The sequence below is a fragment of the Crinia signifera genome, chromosome 1 (assembly GCF_055691185.1).
Source record: "Crinia signifera chromosome 1, ASM5569118v1, whole genome shotgun sequence".
NCBI classification, from domain to species: Eukaryota; Metazoa; Chordata; class Amphibia; order Anura; family Myobatrachidae; genus Crinia; species Crinia signifera.
Window position 1 is genome coordinate 148,130,357 of NC_139217.1, and position 23,450 is coordinate 148,153,806.

General features: G+C 44.4%; 1 protein-coding gene across 39 annotated transcripts in view; it reads right to left on the reverse strand.

Moving 5' to 3' along the window:
• Positions 1-23,450, reverse strand: part of ANK2 (ankyrin 2) — a 486,040-nt gene that overhangs the window by 157,275 nt on the left and 305,315 nt on the right. For all 39 annotated transcript variants that reach the window (XM_083174515.1, XM_083174496.1, XM_083174502.1 and 36 more), the window contains 2 exons: positions 3,387-3,485; positions 886-984 (listed from right to left, as the gene is read on the reverse strand). In XM_083174515.1, coding sequence (XP_083030641.1) covers positions 886-984; positions 3,387-3,485 — 198 coding nt within the window. The remainder of the gene's footprint in view (positions 1-885; positions 985-3,386; positions 3,486-23,450) is intronic.

The following is a 23,450-nucleotide window of genomic DNA, read 5'->3' on the forward strand; positions in this document are numbered from 1 at the left end:
TATCTCGGTTCAAACATTTCCATAATACACTAGCAGACATTTGCAGAAAAAGTAATGACATGAAAAAGCCTCATTTAATCTAATAATCCAATGTTTGCTAAACCAACCCGCAGATCTACTGCAGCAAATACAACATAAGATGCCCCCTTAATGTACGTACTATAAAGGGTCTCTTATGACCACTGCAATGGTGAGCATGGTCCTACATACTATTATCTTACCAAACAATTAACATATTACTTTAATTGCCATAACTGTCCCACTGCTATGTGGTATTTAGAATTAGCAAATACAAAAACCCATTTATGAATTGGCAATGCAGAATTCCAGCACATACTCTGGGGCATCACACAAGTGCATTATGCAGCAGATTGCTGTTTGCAAGATGGCGTCTTTTGCGGGGAGCATCAGTTTTGCCTACAGGGGATGCATACTTACTAAAAAGACATTGAGCACAGAGCAATTTCTCTGCACAAAATGCTACTGCCTGCTTCCAGGTGCCCATATAACCTGTGCGTCTACAGTGACAAGTGTCCTGAATCTCAATCCTAGATACACAATATCGATAGTTCTCCATTCCCACATTCTATAAGCCCCAGTGTTGTACGCTATAGACAGCCATTATTGCTGTATCCACATTCCAGGGATAAGGTATAAGTAACAGGAGGTGACAACAGTATTCAGTGTGACCTGGCTTGGTAAATAGAGGTTAAGAAGTGAGAGGATAGTGTATTCTATTCAACATTAATGCAACATATAGCTGTACAAGAGTTATCTTTGTTCATGTTAGTACTGAGAACAAAAAAGCATTAGACATGACAATATTACCAAAATACATATAGTTTTCAGACTTATACCAGTATTTTTGCAGATGTGTTACAGTACCTGAGACTGGGCATTGATATTGGCTCCTTGCTTGATTAGAGTCTTGACAACTTCTACCTGCCCCGCCAATGATGCAATGTGCAGAGCGGTGTTCCCTTTCTGAAATAATAAAAAAAACCATATACAATTTATATTCTTCTCATTATCACACCCTTCTTCCCCCTTCCCATTTCTTTACCTCCACCCTTAGCACTTCCTGTTACTGTACCTCTACCCTCAGCACTTCCCATTACTGTACCTCAACTCAGCACTTCCCCGTTACGGTACCTCCACTGTCAGCATTTCCCCATTACTGTACGTCCAACCTCAGAACTTCCTGTTAATGTACCGCCATCCTCAGCACTTCCAGTTACTGTACCGCCATCCTCATCACTTCCAGTTACTGTACCGCCATCCTCAGCACTTCCGCTACTGTACCTCCACCACTAGCATTTCACGTTACTGTACCTCCATCCTAGTCACTTCCTGCTACTGTACCTACATCCTAAGCATTTCCCGTTACTGTACCTCTACCCATAGCACTTCCTGCTACTGTACCTACATCCTAAGCACTTCCCGTTACTGTACCTCCACCCTTAGCACTTCTAGTTACCGTACCTCCACCCTCAGCACTTCCCGTTACTGTACCTCCACCCTTAGCACTTTCCGTTACGGCAACTCCACCCTTAGCAGTTCCCGCTACTGCACCTTCACCCTCAGCACTTAATGCTACTGTACCTCCATTCTAGGCACTTCCTGTTATTGTACCTACATCCTCAGCACTTCCCATTACTGTACTTCCACTCTCAGCACTTCCCGTTACTGTACCTCCACTCTCGGCACTTCCCATTACTGAACCTCCACCCTTAGCACTTCCCGTTACTGTAACTCCACCCATAGCAGTTTCCATGCTGAGGATGGAGGTACAGTAACGGGAAGTGCTGAGGGTGGAGGTACTGTAACGGGAAGTGCAGGCTTTTAAATTGTAATTGTAGTCAAATTTGAAATGTAAATCCTTGACACCTATTTCCACAAATAGTAGAACAGAAGAGACTGTGATTTAGCCCATGACTGCCTTTAACAGATTATCACCTTAATATAATAAATGGACTTCAGAATATACTGTAATATTTATTCTTCTGTATAATCGGATACCCATTGTAAACTTATGCATGAGGTTTCAATAAAAAGTTTATTGGAAAAAATAAATAAACGGACTTCAGAATATAAACTGTATCGTGGGAATATAAGAGAGAATTGGATCAGAGAGAGGTACAGTCCTTCTCTTTACTGTGGAGTTGAGGCTTGCATAATAGTTTCTGTCTGAGTTCCCCATTTAATCCCTCCCTCCCAATCAATTTTGATTTCCTCTTAATTCTTGCCCCTAGTACAGCAGTCTATGGCCGTATTGGGTGTAATTGTCTCATCATGGACTAATCTATTAGCCCCGATAAGCCGGTGCATGCCATGGCTTTTCAGGGTTTTTGATGCACCTGCATATATCAGGCAAACCAAAATCCCTAAAAATAGAAACTGTGTGTCTTCAGTTGAAAAGTAGTTTATTAGGGTGCCCAAATTGGATGGCTGGCAAAAATACATTTGTTAAACATCGGTAAAAAAACTGCAAAACATCTGTATTTCACACGCAATTTTTTTTAATGCGCTGATTTAATATGGGCCTAAGGACTCCATTTATCAACGCTTATTGTCAGTGAGTTTTTTTTATTTAAAATCACAGTGGTGAGGTCCCATGGTGCCCCCCCCCCCCCTCTTCCTCTGCAACATACTCAGCTCTGTTGTTGGCAGACCAACAAGTTTTCTTGTAATAGGCATAAGAGGGTCATCATATCCGCACTTTCCGGCTTTTATAAATCTGTAAAGGCTTTTTCTGGGTCCCCATGAAAACCATAAAGTTAAAGCCAACTATAGTGATGTATAGTATATAGTGTCAAATAGCGGTAAACTAAATACTGAACAGAGGACAGGGGGCAGTGTATGAAGCAGTGCCCATAGCAACCAATCGGCTTCTATCTATAATTTTATCGCATCCACTTGATAAATGCTATCTAGAAGCTGATTCGTTACTATGAAAAACGTTTCCACTTGTCCACTACCCCAGTCTAAAAAAAGTAAGTAGCTCTCCCCCAAATATTATTTCTATGCAATGTGAAAAAGGATATTTTACAGAGCACTGCAATAACATTGCACATTTATATTTTAATGTTAGTCACAGATATATCATATGTTTATTACAGGAAAGTATCAGCTTGTTAAACCTGTCTAATTATTGTTACTTGTTATTCTCAAGATAAAATTTTAATCAAATTACCTTTTTCCCCTGCAGGATATTCATTCCTAAACAGGACTGCACTAATGTTTCTGTATATAAAGCTTGTAACAACAATCCTCAGCTCCCGGCCCAAACTGGAATTATGTAAATAAGTAATTTGCTAATATAAATATACTAAGTTCCTTGCTTAAGCGCAAAACGTGTTTATTTCTACAGTGTTCTTGTACATTACCTTAGTTGCAGAATCCACGGAAGATCCTCTTTCCAGCAACTCGTGCACAAGATAGAGATGCCCCTCTTTGGCAGCGAGGTGTAAAGCGTTGAGTCCATTCTGAAACAGAATTATAGCATGTCAAAAAGATGTAAAAAAGAGCAATAATATATGTAACTTGTGTCCTGCAAGTGTGTGGAAGGAATTCACTACCTAAGGCACAAAGGGGGTTATTCTGAATCATTTGTATTCGCACGGGGGACCGATGTTGGGCGTATGCATGCGTATTTCTGCGCATGTGCATATGCTGGATGCGTACGGCCACAGCGAACAGACTGCGGATGTGGGGCGGATAGTCATGCCCATGGGAACGCCCAGCGTTTCATGGGCGTTCCCATGAAACAGCTAGGCATTCCCATGGAAATCGGCCCTTGACGTGGGTGCCGATGGCGGGTAGCTGATGTCACTGGATGTCAGTGGCCCGCTCACTTCCTGGCGAATGTGCACGCATAGCTAAGGTGACCTGAGAGTCACTTTACATAGGTGTGCACTCACCACATCATTCGATGGTCGGTGACCAGCAAATGATGTGGGTGTTTCCACATAGCCTGCAAATGCATGCAGCGTGTCAGGGACGGGCGGGCAGACCAGCATTCGGCGTCTGGGGGACTCGCGAGGCTGCGAATCAACCAGAATAACCCCAAAATGTATTACTGCTAATGCTATTCCACAAAATGTAATACAGTGCATAAACCAATCATATCATCCGGGGTTTTATAGCTTATCCATTTATTAAGTTCTATTTTCTTACTAGAATGGTCAGATTAAATATTTGTTTAAGGGATAGATGACTCTATGGAACACACTTATTATTTATCCTGTTATAAACTGAAGAATTATAATTTAGCACTGATATTTGTGGCAATGAGAAATTATTGTTTTCCCAAATGGGTGCTTTGAAGCTGCACAACCCTGTGATGTGGTAGAAGGTAGGTGATGGATAACACAGCACCTTCAATCACTTCTTCTTTGGGACAATGTAGGGCTACTTCGTATGCATGTCTGCTGACCTCGGCCCTTTTCGGGTAGGGATCCTAAAGAGCTCCTAGTAACTGCTGCAGAGTGTAGCACAGCTATTTGGGGCATACCTGCCTGTGTAAGGTTCCTCTATGGGAGAAGCCCAGAGAGGAGACTCTGCTGTTTGCTTATATATATTAGGAGGCGAGATTGGCTGTCAGGTCACTAGGCTGCACCCCAAAATGATTCAATTCGTGGGAGAGGACAGGGATAAATAGTGTGGATTTGTGACATTTAGCCACTCCCCCTCCCCCCCCCCCCCCCACATACACCCATGTAGTAACACAAATTCCCCGTATAATCTCCTCATCCTTCACTAGGAAGCAGATAGGATGCGGGAGAATCAGCCACCCTTCCATGGGAGCATGGGAATGCACGAAAAAGTAAGTCAAGTATGTTCTGGGACAAAGCACCACAATGCAGCTTGGAAACTCTATGTGGGCTACTTTTTTATGCCCTTGTACAATTGGGGGATACTTAGTATTTGTGGGTACACCCCAAAAAACACCAGATGTCCAACAAATTTAAAATACTTCAGATACAGCAGCAGATCAGAGAGGCCTCAGTGGGTGTCTTGTACTTAAGAAGCCTCCTGTGGCTTCAGAATAATTTTACAGAACTGCAGCGTACAAAAACACAGCATCTATGCGGATAGCCCCCACCTCCGAATCGGCACTAACGCTAAGAAATAGCTATGCTTCTGCTGAACTTCAAATGACGATGCCTCACAACAGTAACCCACAGAATGAAAAATAAACGCAATAAATGTAGTGAAGATTCGGTGACGGATCTATCAGCTATTATTATAATCATTAACCGTATTTATAAGTATCCAAAGGGGTTCTGTAGAGCTGTCTATTGAATAAATTTATATTTGTGTCATTAAGTTGATTGCGAGTCATTTCTACAATTATTGTATATTGGCAATTAACTTTACTTGTTAAGTGCCAGCAATCCAATAACCAGTATCTATAATGTAAATACAGCCTTATGTAGTTATCTAGTACAAGCCTTATAGCTGAAATCCCCCCCAAAATAAATTCAACTCAACCGCTTGTCGAAGTCGCTCCAAATAGAAGATTTACATGTAGACCTTATGGTGGATTTCCCTTAAGCTGTTAACTTTCATTTACAGATCGTAGTGCTTAGAGGATACTTTGACAGAAATTGGAGCACTGAGTCAGATAAGTGTTAATCGACCAGTGAGTCTTAACCCTGGGCAGCAAGAACCGATCCATACATATCTCACTGGACCCTGGCTGGCTGGAAACTTGGATCCGTGTGGTCACAGACAAAACTACTTTGACACCTCCTGCCACATTACCGCCTCACTAATTACTAGTAAAAATGTCAAATGCTGTGAAATTCTTTGTATAATTCAATATGTCCTTCCTGCCGTCTGTTTATCCTCAGCAGAAGTTCATCATATTGGGAGTGAGGTGCTGCTCTTACACATCATATAGTATTCAATTACTGCGGTATTCTGGTGAGGATAAACAGGATCCAGGTGAAAACACCTGGACTCTTTGCCGATCCACATGTTTTTGGCAAAATTGCGGACATATTTTCTGATCTGCAGCATTTTTTTTTACGATGTTTTTTTTTATGGTACTTGTTTCCTAGCACGGCGCCACCGTATATAGTCTATATAGTGTGGCGAGCGTAGCGAGCCACCGAGCCCGAAGCGTGGCGAGCCCCACGAGGGGACGCACATTACTTTACAGGTACATGCTTCGGACTCGGTGGCGAGCGCACTATATAAAATCAACTCCACGCCGACGTGGATAGTGGGGGTATGAAAATGTCGGAGGACGCGTACCGCCGCCCCTCGCAGGCTAACTGCACTTGCCACACTTCGGGTTGGCGTTCATCGTGGGGTGCCGTTAACAATGGGGGGGGGGGGCATTTGACATACAAATTACCCATCAGGGTGGGTTTACAATCAAAAATTGGGTATGGGGGGCCATTTAACATTGGTTCCTATGTAAAGTCGGGTCCATCGCATTGGTCGCATTGTATGCCATTATAATAGGATACAATGGACCCGATTTTACATAGGAATTTAACATTACATACAATGCTTACAATGTAAAATTGGGTCGGTCGCATCGCATGCCATTATAATGGCATGCGAAGGACCCGATTTTACATTTGTCGGGAAACCTCAAAAAATCCCGAAATCGGGTCGGTTGGGTCCCATTGCATACCTTAAGTTAATGTATGCGATGGGACCCGAAGTACCCTTTTTTAGCATCCCCCCCCCCCCAAAAAAAAAAAACAGTGAAAAGGCATCAGTGAAAATAGGCCACAATGAATAATCAAAGGTCTTCTTCTCTGTGACTCGGTCAGCTGATATGCTGGCTGGGATTTTGACACCTCAAGCTCATCGCACAGATCAAAAATCTGGGCAAAGAAGTTTACTGGTCACCAGTGGCTGGGTGAAGCATGTAGCAAAGTTTTATTTTATTCTTATCTCTTATAGATGGAAGATGTTTCAGGTTGCTTTTTGCAAAAAAAGCCAGAGAAGTGCAGGGGGGAGATTAGCAGGGACAGAGCTTTCTCCCAAGCATCTAGGACAGGGGTAGGGAACCTCAGGCCCGGGGGCAGTATGCAACCCCCCCCCCCCCCCTGTAGCCGGTCTGAGTGGCCCTCCCACCTGCCCGGAGGCTTTGCCGGGAGTCAAGTACAGGGGATTTCTTGTGAGAGGTAGGTAGTTCTCAAGAGATTCCTCTTAAATCAACAGCAGCTGGAGACTGTCAGTCCTATTCAGCGGCAGCCACCGGAGTGTGGGACTGCTGCAGCAGGCCAAATTGTAAGAGAAATTTTTACTTATGGCCCTCGAAGGATTTTTTCCCCATACAAAGGCCCTTGGCAAAAAAAAAAAGGTTCCCCACCCCTGATCTACAGTATGGATCATTAGGTCACCAGCAAGTAGGTGGACACCAATAGGTTGCCATTGCTTAAGGTCGACTTGCAGAAAGGTCAACATGACTAAAGGTCAACATGGGTTAGGTCAACAGTGTCATTAGGGCGACATGGTAATTAGGGTGACATGGGCAGGGCCGCCGAGAGGCAGGGGGGGCGGGTACATTTTACCTGGGCCCGGGCCTGCCAGGGGGGCCCGGGTCCAGACACACACTTTGAAAAAAAATATTTGTTGGGGCTGCGGGAGGACTAGCGTCCGCCCACCCGCCCATGTGTCCGGCCACCCACTTGTTATCTGTGGCTGTCCCTGCCTTCCCCTTCCCCTGCATATAGTGCACAGTCAGTCAGTCAGTGAGAGACAGACGCTAGAAGTGATAGTTCACCTCTAGCGTCTGACAGGAAGCACAGCTCTGCACTTCCTTGTAACGCTGCAGAGCTGTGCTCCCTGTCAGATGCTGGAAGTGAAAAATGACTTCTAGCGTCTTATCAGCGGAAGCAGGGGAGAGTGAGACTGACAGCCAGGGCTCTGCACTGCGGGGCTGGCCCCGCCCACCACACTCGGAGCAGCAGCAGCAGCCAGGCTCCGTGTGTCAGGGACAAGCCCTGCTCCTGCCTCTTCCAGCTCCTATATGTCTGCCTTTAGCTGCCTGCTCCACTACACTGCCGGGTCCCTGCACCACAGGAGGGAGAACACAGCCAGGTGAGAGCTGTATCTCCTGGGGCAGTGGGGGCTGCAGAAAATGTGTCTGTATGTGGGGGTGGGGTGGGAGGAGTTGGCTGGGTGTAATTTAAAACAGAGGTTTTCATGGCTTTAATATGATTTTTTATTTTTTGGGGGGGGGGGGGTGTATAATGTAATACTGTATAATGGTGTGTGTGTGTGTGTGTGTGTGTGTGTGTAATGTAACAGCAGTGTGTGTGTGTACTGGCTGTAAGATGGCATGCTGTGTATAATTTAATATAATGGTGTGTGTGTGTGTGTGTGTGTGTGTAATGTGACAGCAGTGTGTGTGTGTGTGTGTACTGGTTGTAATATGGAGTACTGTGTATAATTTAATATGTGTGTTATGTGGCAGTGTGTGTATGGGGGAGCTGTGCGTAATGCAGGGCTCGACAAACCCCGGGGCCAGGTCGCCAGATTTGCCAGGTATCAGATCACACTGCGCAGAGTGGTGGTTTCTGTCAATGCAACAGCCGGGCAGAGTGGGGGACAATCCCCCTGGCTCCGGCTGTGTCAGATCAAGTCCGCAGTGTGGAGATGGCTTGCGACCAATCGGAGCTCGCACTTCGGGAGCCAAGCAGGAGCAACAGTGTTGGCTCCTGATTGGCTGTCAGACCACAAGCTCCAATTGGCCCTAAAGCCACCTTGAGTTTTGAAATAGCCACGCCGTGGACCTGATCTGATACAGCCGGAGCCAGGTGGATTGTCCCCCACAGCGTTTGTCATTACCGCGCATTGTAGCGGTGGGGAGGGAGAGAGAGGGAAGAGGAGGAGGAGGGGTAATCCCTTATGGCAAATAGCATGTTACCCCTGGCAAAGAGTATGCAACCCCTGGCAAAGAGTATGTTACCCCTGGCATCAAGCAAGTGGTATAATATGTAATGGGTGTGTAGCATGTATAATAGGCATTGCAGTTCACACATTTTCATCCTGGCTCCTACATTTTTAAACATTTGCCAAGCCCTGGTGTAATGTAATAGCCTGTATGTACTGGGTGTAATGTGGGGGAATGTGTGTAATGTAATATAGTGGTGTATTCTGACTGCAATATGAGGGGAGGGTTGTGGGGTAGATGTGTGTAATGCATACTTATATATGTATATGCAGCAAAAGAGGCAGAAGTTTTCTTTCACATGTTTAGTGCAGTGTTACAGGAAGCAACATCCGTAACTGAATCAGGCCCAAAGTGTTCCAGAGTTTTCTTCTGCCACTGCAGGAAAACCCCATAGTGGCCATAGGTGCGCCCATAGGGGAAGTTAGACACGCCCTCTGGGCAGAGCATGACACACCCTCTCAGTGACACATTGCGTTCTTTTAGCAGCTCAAATCTCCCTGAAATTAGTTTTCAAAAGTAGGCAAGTATGATTAACCCCTTGGCAACAAGCTAGAACCACTGGTAATGGAAAATAACCCCCTTGGCAACAAGCATTTACCCTTGGCAAAAAATAACCCCTTGGCAACATCCAATAACCCCACCCCTGGCAACGCATATTAACCCCTTGGCAACGAGCAAGAACCCCTGGCAACAGACATTAACCCCCCCCTTGGCAACGAGCAAGAACCCTTGGCAACAGACATTAACTCCTCTTGACAACAAGCAATAACCCCTGGCAATGCATATTAACCCCTTGGTAACCGACATTAGCCATCTTGGCAACGGACATTAACCCCCTTGGCAAAACTAAACTTGGCTAAACACTGCATGCGTCTAATAAGGCGGGGAGGCTGAGGGCATAAAAAGAAATTTGACAGGAGAATGTCTGCGCACAGGATTGCAGCTATATGTAAATTCTGTGGGTCACTACACTCCCACTCACTCCAATACACCAGAAAAAATGAAAATACACTGCAGCGCTATCCAATAAAAATTTCTAAAAGAGAACTTTTATAAAAATCCTCAGTGTTGATTGAAGCTTATTTCATCAAGATGAGAACCGTAAAGATCCCTACTGACCTCTAAATGGGTCCCTATGTTCACATAAGGGTATCTTTATGGTCCTTTTCAATCGATTAAACACTGGTATCTCAGCTATAACCTCTCCAAGCTCTGGATAGATATCCGTTACTGACCTGTATATAAGGCCCTATTTTCATGTAAAGGTATCTTTTTCCCCGGTTTCACACAACTTCAATATATAGTCTCCACCAATCACCTGGACATCCCACAGGTCATATGGGTATACACTCACCTCAAATTGAGGCCCTATGTTCGCCAAAAGGTATCTTTGTTTGTTCACCCAGCAATCAAGGATATCATCAGACCACGATCCTCCATAAAAGGTATTTATTCACGATAAAACAAACAATAAAAGCGAGTATTAAAAACTACACACAGATGTGTGAGACCAAAAGTGTCACACTTCCTCCCTGCATCCGGAACAGGGTAAGACAGTGTTTGTATGATGTTAACAACAAAACAAAAGTGGTCTCACCATCAAGTGTGTCCCCTCCTTCTCCTAAATCCCTGGTAGAACCTTATGTTAAAACTAAAGAATATAGTGAGTTGGAAGAAAATATTACCATTAAAATAGAGCGGAATGAGAGAGATCTCATGGCTAAAAAGAAAAAAAAGTTCTGGAGGGATAAAGATGATTACAAAAAGGGCAACCAACATCGTATTACTAATAAAGAAAAACAAATGCCTAATAGGGATGAAATAGAGGTGCCTGTTTTACCACCCCAAAAGGGAACCCCAAAAAATGCCTATAAACACAGGTTAAGAAGGAATCCCCTTAATGAATCTGTTAACACCCCCAGACAAAATAGGTGGAAGGATGGGCCCCCAAGAAATAGAAACCAAGGTCACCATGATAGACAGGAGGATAATGAGTGGGAACAACCTAAAGAAAAACGATGGAGGAGAAACTATAGGAGGCAGAACTATAGACATAATGATAATTGGAGGGAGGTTAATGCCTCATGGGAAAATTCCAACCATTTGAGTGTCAATAGAGAGCCCGACCATTTTTTAGACGAGGTACCCACCACCTCGAGATACAGATAACTAATGTTGATAGGAAAAACAACAAAAGGGGCAAAAGAGGAAAGGGACATAACCGCAAAAAATCTACTAAAAAAAAGAGGACCAGGGAAGGAGAGAGCAATACAGAAAATAATGACAACAATGAGGCTAGTCAGACAGAGGAACATAAAACAAAAATTGTAAACCTGAGTGAGTACCAACTCACTAAAGATGAAAGTTCCTTGTTAGAAAAAGGCCTAAAGTTTGCCCCATCCAATAAGGTCGATAAATTTGAAGTATACGTAGATTTACAAAAATTTGTAAGAAAACTGGCCCTCAAACGTTTTTTTGATGAAAATAAGCCAATCGAAGACCCTGTAGCTACGAATGCTGAAGTCCCGACAGAATCCTTCTCAGTGTTCAGGAAAAAGTCCACTTTCTACCCTGCTCATAAAAGGGGTTGTTTAGTGGAAACCTTTGAAAAATTAGTCAGAGAGGATCTTGATAAAGCACAGATAAAACCCCCTAAGACCTTAAATTTAACAAAAGGAGAAAGAAATGCTATCAAAACCCTCAGGGATAATGACAAAATTATTGTAAAACCTGCAGATAAAGGCGGGAGCATAGTCATTTTAAATACCCAGGACTATAATAAGGAAATATACAGGCAACTGCTGGATACTAAAACTTACAAAAAACTTAGGGGTAATCCTACGGCAGCCATAAGTAAAAAACTTGAAGTATTTCTTAATTTATATTCACTAAAAGGGGTTCTTGAGGAGAAAATCAAAAAATATATTTCAAGTGAAAGTCCATCTATACCGGTAGTATACATACTACCGAAAATACATAAGAGTATGGTGGACCCCCCGGGACGCCCCATAGTAGCGGGAACTAATTCTGTTCTTTCAAATTTGTCCCACTATCTTGACACCTTATTGCAACCCTTGGTGCAAAAAACTGCCTCGTATCTTAAGGACACTCCAGCTACTTTGGAAGTACTTAAAAATATACAATGGCAAGCAGGATATACACTTGTAACATCTGATGTAACATCGTTATATACGATTATTGATCACACGGCGGGACTTAATGCTGTAGAGTACTTCTTGGATAAGGATGGGACTCCTATTGAGAAAAAGAATTTTATACTGGAAGGGATATCGTTGATTCTTAATAATAATTACTTCTGGTTCGATGGAGAGTTTTACCTGCAGCTTACTGGCACTGCAATGGGCACCAGGCTGGCACCGAGCTATGCTAATTTATTTATGGCAAGGTGGGAGGAGCTTAACATCTATAATGACCCACTGCTCGGTGCCAGCCTGGTGTCCTGGAAAAGGTACATCGACGACATATTATTTGTCTGGAGGGGTGACGATGTGTCCTTAAATGATTTTTGTAGTGCCCTTAACGATAATTGTGTGAATATTAAGTTGACTTTCGAAAGAAGTCAAGACCATGTAAATTTTTTGGATTTATACATTTATGTTGAAGAGGGGACGGTAAAAACCAGGAACTATGAGAAGGCGACTGACTGTAATTCTTTCATCAATTACAACAGTAACCACCATATTAATTGGTTACGTAGCATACCAAATGGTCAATTTCAAAGGATTGGTAGAAATTGTACTGAGACAGCAATATACGATACACATGCTGACAAAATGGTAAAACAATTTGAAAATAAAGGGTACCAATCTGAGACCATCAAGAAAGCGAGGGAAAAAGGCCTCAAATCAGTCCAAAATTACACAGCGAATACTGATGAGGCACCTACAGTTGTAAAGGGTAAAAAAGTTGACAGAGGTATTAATTTTATTACAAAATATACCAGTCAGTCCAAACTAGTGGAAAAGATCATTAGGAAACATTGGGGCATATTGACCAGTGACCCTGTCCTAAAGCAGTTCATTGACAAAAATCCTCATTTTGTATATAGGAAAGCCAATAACCTCAAAAACTTGTTGGTAAAAAGTGCCATAAATACACCATCTCCTCTAAACTATATAAAATCTAAAGGATTTTACCGTTGTGGCACCTGTTCCATGTGTCGGGCGTGTAAGGGGGATAGCAAGGTGGTAACACAATATACATGTACACAAACTAAGGAGGTACATGCGATTGATGATTTCATCACCTGCAGTAGCAAATTTTGTGTTTACATGATAGAGTGTACATGCCACAAGCAGTATATAGGTAAAACTATAAGAATGCTCAAGGTCCGTATGGCCGAGCATGTAAGGAATATTAAGAAGGGGACAGAGACGCACAATGTGTCAATGCATTTTAAAAATATTCATAATTGTGACACTAAACATCTCCTTTCTTTTTGTGGCATTTGTATAATCAAAGATAATTGGCGTGTAAATGATAAAGAAAAACGTTTAGCTTGCACAGAAATGAGAAAAATATATTCACACAGAACAATAGAACCCAATGGGTTAAATATAGGCTTTGAGGTAAAATGTTTCCTATAAACTGTAACATCTAATCCTTGTGGAGTATATAAATACTAATATCTCTGTGTATATGTTTGTATTTGTCCTTCTGGATCGTATACTGCGGGCTACAAAATGGAATACTACATAAATGAAGACATTCCCGAATAACACCATTATCTATCTGAATGTCTTAAAGAAAATGGCGCCCGGACCAGAAATAAATGATGCGCTCCACAAGGTTGTCAGGATGCGTTCCAAAAGGAGGAAACGCGATGTCCGGCAAGTGACAGGAGGAACTCTCTACCCTGATAGCGTGTATACAGCGGAGAACGTCCGGCTGTAACACGCGGAAACGGAAGCGTGCATCAGTGCGACAATCAGCTCACACAGGTGCCGCTGACGAGGAGGAAAAACATGGACTGTACCAGTAAGAGGGAGTAACGCCATATAGCGTCTTTTTACCCCATGGAAAATGATTATGTGCCTTGTCTAATATAATTGATGTTAACTATGTGTAAATCTTATAGAGAGAATCCTTCTGCTGTATTAGTTAGGTAGTTAGGAATAGGAAGTGTGGATGAGTACTCCCCTACTCCGTTCCGGTTTTTTATGATGTTTTTTAATAAGAATGGCAGGACAGGTATAAATACCATCCTTGACCAGATACCCCTCACACCTTGAAAAAGGGCCATACTGGGCCTGAAACGCGTTGGTGAGGAGAAGGAGGGGACACACTTGATGGTGAGACCACTTTTGTTTTGTTGTTAACATCATACAAACACTGTCTTACCCTGTTCCGGATGCAGGGAGGAAGTGTGACACTTTTGGTCTCACACATCTGTGTGTAGTTTTTAATACTCGCTTTTATTGTTTGTTTTATCGTGAATAAATACCTTTTATGGAGGATCGTGGTCTGATGATATCCTTGATTGCTGGGTGAACAAACAAAGATACCTTTTGGCGAACATAGGGCCTCAATTTGAGGTGAGTGTATACCCATATGACCTGTGGGATGTCCAGGTGATTGGTGGAGACTATATATTGAAGTTGTGTGAAACCGGGGAAAAAGATACCTTTACATGAAAATAGGGCCTTATATACAGGTCAGTAACGGATATCTATCCAGAGCTTGGAGAGGTTATAGCTGAGATACCAGTGTTTAATCGATTGAAAAGGACCATAAAGATACCCTTATGTGAACATAGGGACCCATTTAGAGGTCAGTAGGGATCTTTACGGTTCTCATCTTGATGAAATAAGCTTCAATCAACACTGAGGATTTTTATAAAAGTTCTCTTTTAGAAATTTTTATTGGATAGCGCTGCAGTGTATTTTCATTTTTTCCAGGCTGAGGGCATGGCCAGCAGTTCACACAGCACTGGCCATGTCCTCACAGCGACAAAACGGCACCCAAAATTTTTTGGCGTGTGCCTGCGGCACGCACATATATTCCTTTGTCCGCTGCCAAAGTTGGGAGGTATGCACCTCTTTTCTGTAGCTCGCCACTCCAGGGGGGGCCCCGTGACGCTGTTGTACCGGGGCCCAGGATTTCTCTTGGCAGCCCTGGACATGGGTAAGGTCGACACGGTCATTAAGTCGACATGGGTAAGGTCGACAGTGAAAAAGTGAACATGGGTTTTTTTTGTTTGTTTTTAAAAAAAATGTTCACCTGAATGTTGTCAACATAAACACTAAAATATAGCACAGTGTCCTCGCTATGCTTGGCACACTATTTTATTCTCCCACCATGCCCTAGTGGATGGTAGGGCTCCCGAACACATCCCAGCGCACAGCTCAAAAAGTATGTGCTGCACATACGTTTTGAACTAGGTCCCGATCGCACCACATCGCGTGCAAATCGCATGCAAATTGCGTGCGATGCGATCGGGACCAAAACGCATACAATAATCGCACCGGGTATGGGCACCTTAAAAGATTGACAGATCATTCTGGAGGAGACCAGAAAAATGTTAACTGTTGGTAGCTCTCGAGGCCTGGCCAGTGCAACAACTCCTTTACTTAATTGGTATACAGTATTCTGTATAGCGTGTTTAATTGTTGATGATACTAAAAAACATTCTGCAAGCACTGCAAAATCTGAACAGCCATGCATAAACAAGCAATTAGAAAAATGCCTAAAATAGGCTAATTAATGCATTCGAGGCAATGAGCATTTCTGAAGAAACTGGAAGTACTATTAATGTCATTACGCAGTGATTTCCCAGCTGCCCCCAGAGGCTTAAAATAGCACTTAACGTATGAACATCTCTAACAGCTGCAGTAAATTTCAGATGATTATTCTTCCTTAGCAAAAAAAAAGGTGAAGTTCAAAGAGCGTTGAAGAAAACAAAACGAATAATTATGTCCCATAATCAGTAAGCACGACATACAGTAACTAGTAATTCATTTAACAATCAAATACATTTCCAATGCTAAAGATTATATCAATTTAATCAATGAATAGAAGGTCTTGCATATTCATTGTATCTATTTTCATAATACATAAAAACTTATTCAAACTATATTCTGCATTATACATATTTACTTGCATTAGCAATTTAATTGAACAATTATAAGACGTGCATGAAAAGAACTGATACATTATCCTAAAGAGTAATTGATTTACAATAACGTGTTTGGAAAAAAAACCACTTAGGGCGAAATGTAAAAAGGTGGCAAAAAAGTGCGATATGGTGCGATTTCGGGCGATTTTTAGTCATGAAAATGTGCTTATTTTCAGACATGAAAATGTGAACATTTTAAAACATGCGATTTTGTGTAAAAAAAAAAAAAAAAGGAAAAAAAACGGCATGAGGTCCCCCCTCCTGAGCATAACCAGCCCCGGGCTGAAAGAGCCGGTCCTGGTTTCATAAAATCACAGGAACAAACAAGTCGGGGTTCCGTGGATTTTATAAAACCAGCACCAGGCTCAAAGGCCGGTCCTGGTTCCCAAAATACGGGGGACAAAATGACTAGGGGTTTCCCGTATTTCAAGAACCAGCACCGGGCCCAACCTGCCAGCAGGGTAATGCCACAGCCGGGGGGAGACTTTTTATACAAGTCCCCCCGGTCAAAGCATTCATCCCCCTGACCGGTCAGCATGGGCAGGGGTCCTGGGGGAGTGGGGACCCCCCAAAGAAGGCCCCCCCCCCCAGAACTTACCTGCCCATGCTGAAGCCCGGGACTGTCCTCGATGCCCCGGGCGGTGGGCATCGAGCTGATACTTGTGTAAAAAATAGAAAAACTATTGTGTATTGCTATGGAACTATGAGTCCCAGCAAGCCTGCTTCACATGCAGGGACTTGGAGAACCACAAGTCCCAGCATGTGGGGCATTAAAGGGCACACACCGAGGGGAACGCACATAGCACCATGGGTGTTCCCCTGCTCTAGCCCCCTGCCGCCCCCTTCCCTTGCCTGACAGTGCCGACGCCTCGGAGAGTGTGATACTCGATGAAGGTGTTCACACAGGGGGTTTGGGTATGCGCATATCCCCCCCCCCCCCCCCATGCACAGGCCCCGAACAATGGACTGAACCCCGTACGGACAGGTCTGAATCGGCCCCTTCATTCATGTTCAACTTTCCTACTAAATGGCTGAGCATCATTTCTGCAACCCACAGAGAATGGACTAAATGGGGTTTATTTACTAAGATGGGAGGTGCATTGAAAATGGGATATTGCTATGGACAACCAATAAGATTCTATGATCTTTTAGAAGGTGCAAAATAAATAAGTAGATTCTGATGGGTTGCTATGGGCAACTCCCATCTTAGTAAATAAACCCCAAAGAGTCTAAGCACTGTTCACTTTCTGGTAATTATTTCTGGTGGTTACTAAAAGGGACAATTATTTATGTATTTATTAACTGTTTCTTATATAGCGCACACATATTCCGCAGCACCTTACATTTATTGCGATCAATGATGGTTTAAATTTTTATAGAATACAAAACACATTCCTCATAATACGGTAAAAAAAAAGTATATTCTTTACAATTTTGGAAGGAGCTCGGCCAGTCTCCACTTGGTAGCAGCTGTGTACTTGATTGTTACACTCTATAGTTTTGCATTGTTTGGAATAATAAAAACTATTGGTACTTGTGTAGTTTCATGGTGGCAGTTACGTAGTCATAACGCACCCCCCCCCCTCACTATCCACGCCAGCCACCCCGAAGCATGGCGAGTGCAGCGGAGCGCGTCCTCTGACTTGATAGATACAATCAAAATCGCAGGCGCCGTACTAGGAAACAAGTACCAAATCGCATCGCATCTCATCTCATGCCATTAGTGGCATGAGATGCGATGCAGTGGAACGCGTCCTCCGACTTTTTCAGTACCCCACTATCCACGTCGGCGTGGTGAGCGCAGCGAGCCCCGCGCGGGGAAGCGGATTACTTTACATGGATTCAGGTGCTTGCCACGATTCGGGCTCGGTGGCTTGCTGCGCTAGCCACACTATATAGAATCAACTCCACGCCAACGTGGATAGTGGGGTACTGAAAAAGTCGGAGGACGCGTTCCACTGCATCGCATCTCATGCCACTAATGGCATGAGATGCGATGCGATTTGTTACTTGTTTCCTAGTACGGCGCCTGCGATTTTGATTGTATCTATCGGGTCCAAAAAATTTGCGTCGATCGCATGCAACCAAATCGCATGCGATCGACGCAACTTTTACATCGAAACCAATGTAAAATGGTCCCTGAGACCCGATTTTACATTGGGCCCAATGTTAAATGCCCCCCAGACCCCAATTTTCATTGTATACCCACCCTGATGGGTCAAATGCCCCCCCCCCCCATTGTTAACGCCACCCCACGATGAACGCCAACCTGAAGTGTGGCGAGCGCAGCGGTACGCATCCTCCGACCTTTTCATACCCCCACTATCCACGTCGGCGTGGAGTTGATTTTATATAGTGTGGCGAGCGCAGCGAGCCTCCGAGCCCAAAGCGGCGAGCGCACGGGCATTACTTCACAGGTATTACGCGTCCCCACACTATATAAAATTAACTCCACGCCGAAGTGGATAGTGGGGGTATGAAAAAGGTCGGAGGACGCGTACCACCAACACTCGCCAAGCTTTGGGTTGGCGTTCATCGTGGAGTGGCGTTAACAATGGGGGAGGGGGGCATTTCACATGTAAAATACCCATAAGGGTGGGTATACAATTAAAAATCGGGTCCATTGGCCGCTTTAACATTGTTCCATATGTAAAATCGAGTCTACCGCATCGGTCGCATCGCATGCCTTAACTTAAGGCATGCGATGGACCCGATTTTTTAATGGTCGGGGAAAAGGCTAAAAATATCCCTGAAATCGAGTCGGTCGCGTCCATCGCATACCTTAAGTTAAGGTATGCGATCACCTGCGACGGGCGCCGTGCTAGGAAACAAGTACCTGCGATTTTTTATCGCATCCTATCTTTTTAATGGATTGTGAGTGAATACATGTAAAAGATAGGATGCGATAGAAAATCGCATCGCATCGCATGCCATTAATAACATGTGATGCGTTTTCCTTACCCTGAATAGCCCACTACATTAATGGAATAGTGGGCGCCGTGCTAGGAAACAAGTACCGAGTACAAGTACTGAGATTTGTAACCATTTCCTAACCACTTACAGTATATGAGATAAATATATGTTTAATATATATGTTTAATGATACGACAGACTGAAACAACAGGCCATTGCAAAATTTGGTTAGAATTGTATTGTTAGTATTTGTTTGTCCAGCAATGCTCAGTCTGTATAACAATGCGTGTTCTGAATTCTTGTAATGACTTCAACTTGATTTAAAAACTTAAATAAAGAATATAGAAAAATATATATATATGTTTAATATATAAAGACCCGCTACCGCCGCTGTCTGCATTGAAAAGCCCGTTCTATTGCGGGTAATGAGAGCATCGCTTCCAAGGGCTGTGCTCCTTCTACCATACACTACACCATGGTTCCCCCCCCCCCCCCCCCCATGATGCACATGCATGGTGGGCAACAAACTAATCGGACGCATCTGTATATACCAGGGTATCCCCTTAGGGCAGTGGTTCCCAACCTTTTTTGTCTCACGTACCCCTTGATTAGGCTTTTCATTTATGAGTACCCCCTCGTGAAATTTTAGGGGGCGTGGCCTAAAAAGGGGTGTGGCTTAACAGGGGCAAGTCATACTGGCAATGACGAGAAAAAAAAAAAGTGCAACCACTTGACCACAATATAAGCTCAGCCCATTCTGCGGACAGCATATAAAGTAACAGAAATTTGTCAAATCTCTATTACTGAAGCAACAGACATTCCAATGGATCACGTTAGCCTTCCAATAGTGCCAGATACACATATGCCCCCAAAAGTGCCAGATACACATATGCTCCAATGGTGCCAGGTATGCCCGCACAGTGCCAGAAATGGGAATGCCACCACGGTGCCAGGTATGACCCCATGGTACTGGGTATGTGCCCACAGTGCCAACAACGCCCCACAGTGCCAGCAATGCCCCACAGTGCCAGCAATGCCCCACAGTGCCAGCAACAAGTATGCCCCAGTGCCAGCAATGCCCCACAGTGCCAGCAACAAGTATGCCCCACAGTGCCAGCAATGCCCCACAGTGCCCCTTGTACTAGTATAGCAGAATTTATTATTTTTAAAAAGCAATCTTGTAAAAAAAATACACTTATGAAATGAATAAAAATGTTCACTCACAAAAGAAGTCCTGTGGGTACAATCAGGGTTAATCCAAACATCTCCTGCCTTTCCTTAGGCACCGTTGTTGTTTAGCTGTGACATTAATCAAATGCAGGCTGACTCCCCGCCGGCTACTGTGTGTAACCGTGGTCCCGGCTTTCAGGCTGGAGACGGAGTCTGTACACTGCACTTGGGGGAATAGAAACAGTGCTGCGGCTTCTTGGGGGTCCAGTTAAAAGTAAGTCACTGATGGGAGGTGAGGAGGGGGGGGACCCGAAGAGACACACTGACTGCATGACGCACTGACGTCACACCGCGCTCTCTCTCCCTGCGCTGTATTGACTTAGGAGGTGTACAGCGCAGGGCGGGGGAGAGAAAGGTGGGAGCGCGGTGACGCCAGCGCGTCACATCGCAAGCCGGGCAGATGGGTGACTGTGCGGCCAGTGGGTGCTTAAGGTTTTCCGTGGGTGCTCTGGCCTCAGAGCACCCACGCAATCGGCGCCTATGCGGAGGGGTAGGAGAGATGCGCAATGCACTCTCCTCCCCTCCAGCGACCTGGCTGACTGCCGCGGCCGCCATTACAGGCCGGGCCGCGGCGTACCCCCCAGCCTGTGGACGCGTACCCCCAGGGGTACGCGTACCACAGGTTGGGAACCGCTGCCTTAGGGTTTCACATGTGAAGGTTTTAAAATGTGTCAGCCAGTAATTAATAAATCTGTGCACCAACTAGGAGATCCAGAAAACATGTACTGCCTGGTGACTGAGTTTGGGAATCACTGCTACATACTGTACCATATATAGTATTAATTATTAATACTTCATTACATACTGTACACTGCCCATAAGGAGAACAATGTGCACTTTGCTTATAGAGCAGGACATATGGTTTATGTAATGGAGCCCACAACAATGAGCTCCGGTAGGCTGGCGAGACATCGCTTTCAACAGGTTTACTGGTTGGTTCTGGTTGACTTGGCAAGCTGCAAAGCTCAAACTTACCAAGTCTTTGTAACCCTGCCACGGCAAAAGCACGACTCCCCCAGCACACCTCGTCCCGCCCTCAATCCCATGGGAAGGCCCAGCATTTTCATGGTGAGGCCTATAAAAAGCTGGGCGTTCCCATGGGCGACACACCCGAGCCCGCTGCCACACACCTGCGCCCCACACCGCTCCGTGCGAACGGCCTAGCGACATTGTAGATCACCGAGGCCGTTCACAGTCAAGATTTGCACCTGCACAGAAATGCGCAGGTGCAAACCCCGACCATCGGGGCATGGGACGATTTCAGTTCACTGACGGTGAACCAAAATCAGCCCCTTACTGTGATCACTTGCTCTGTATTTGTCTGAAGTATAACAAGCACTGCACTTTGTATGAGGCAGATACAAATTTGTCCACACTCACTATAAAATAAAAATTTGAAAGCTCCACCCAGCCTCTAGAAACACTGCTGTCAGCCGCCCACCCTGTCTTCATGAAGGTCGACATGGGTCATTATGTCATCACAATCATTAGGTCGACATGGTGAAGGTCAACATGGGGTTTTTCACTTTTTTTTTTGCAAGATAACATGTGCCGACAGGCTGTATTTCATGCCCTACCATTCACTGGTGGGAGAATAAAAGAGTGTGCCGATCGTAGCAAAGCACCATGCCCAAAGCATGGCGAGCGCAGATATTCATGAGAGATGACGCGGTGCTACATTTCAGTGTCCACATTCTGACGACATTTGGGAAAATTTTAAAAACCCCTTGTCAACCTTTTTGACTGTCGACATACTGCTTGTGTTGACCTAATGACACTGTCGACCTAACCCGTGTCGACCTTCACGCATGTCGCACATCCTGCATGTTGACCTTCAGTCATGTCGACGTAGTTGGTGTCTATCCAATAATCCCTACCCCAAGGCATAGTGTACACATTCTATTTACTGGATCAAATTCGATACTTCCTTGCCTGCACAGTCTTTTCGATATCGAGAAAACGGGAGCGTGCATCTAATCGAATGTGGATCGAAATCTTCACCGGAAGCTTTACAACCAAGTTCACCGGACCTCTTCTCTCTGGTTCACGCGACGAATGCTCCATGTGTGACTAAACGTATTATTCACTCACTGGTCATCTCAGAGCGTGACTACTGCAACAGCCTCCTCACTGGCCATGCTACTAGCTCGCTCCCCTCCAGTCTGTCCTCAACTTTGCAGCTAGACTTATCTTTCTCTCCTGCAGCTCCACTTCTGCCAAGCCCCTTCAAGAAAATTTGTACTGGCTCCCATTACCCTACAGAATCCTCTTCAAACTCCTCAGCCTTCTATACAAGGCCCTCTCTAACTCCACTGCTCCCTACATCTCCAACCTCATCGCCCTACATTCCAGTTGGCCAATGACCTCTCCTCTACCCTGATCACTGGATCCCATGCGCATATCCGAGATATTTCCCACACTGTTCCCGTTCACTGGAATAAACTTTCTTGCTTTATTAGATTCTCCCTGACTTGAAAAGCTTCAAAGGAGCGCTGAAAACTGACCTATTCATCAAAGCGTACCCTCCCAGATCACCTAGTAAGTAAGGCCTAGTAAGTAAAACCACTCACCCTACCTGCCGCCTCATTTTTTGGCTGTCTCTGCAATGCACACCTTCCTGCCTACAGGCCTCCTTGCCTATATCTCATGCCCCCCCTCCCTCTAGAGACTGTAAGCTCCTTGGAACAGGGCCCTGTTCCCTCCTGTTCCCACAGCCACCTTCTGTTGCAATTCAATTGCATCCCACTCTTACTCAGCTACCATCTATAACCACAGCTATTCTCAATTACAATTATTCATCTCTACCAATGACAACCTGTCCCTGGTAGTAACTGACAACTCCTTTGCTTCTCTACATCTCTGCTGTGTACTGAGAATTGTTCTGCTAATTGTTACCTGATTTCTGTTTTAGTTTTTCCATTACTGTTATGTTTTATTCTGTAAGTTCAGTGACTGTAAGTAAGTTCAGGGGCTTACAATCCAGTATACTATTGTACTCACTCTCCTGCCTATTTGTTTTTCTTATACACAAAATAAGTTTTATAGGGAATTTGGCCCAATAACAGGACAGCATTCTAGCAGCTGCAGTGACCTGCCTAACAATGACATTTCTACCACTGAATCTATTTAGAGCTTTCAAGGTCTTCTGAGGTCTATTTGCAGAGGGACATCTAATTGTGACCATTTATTGAATGCACCAAGAGCACTTTTGAAACGCCTTGCAATAGCTCTTAGCAGTTGCTTGAATGC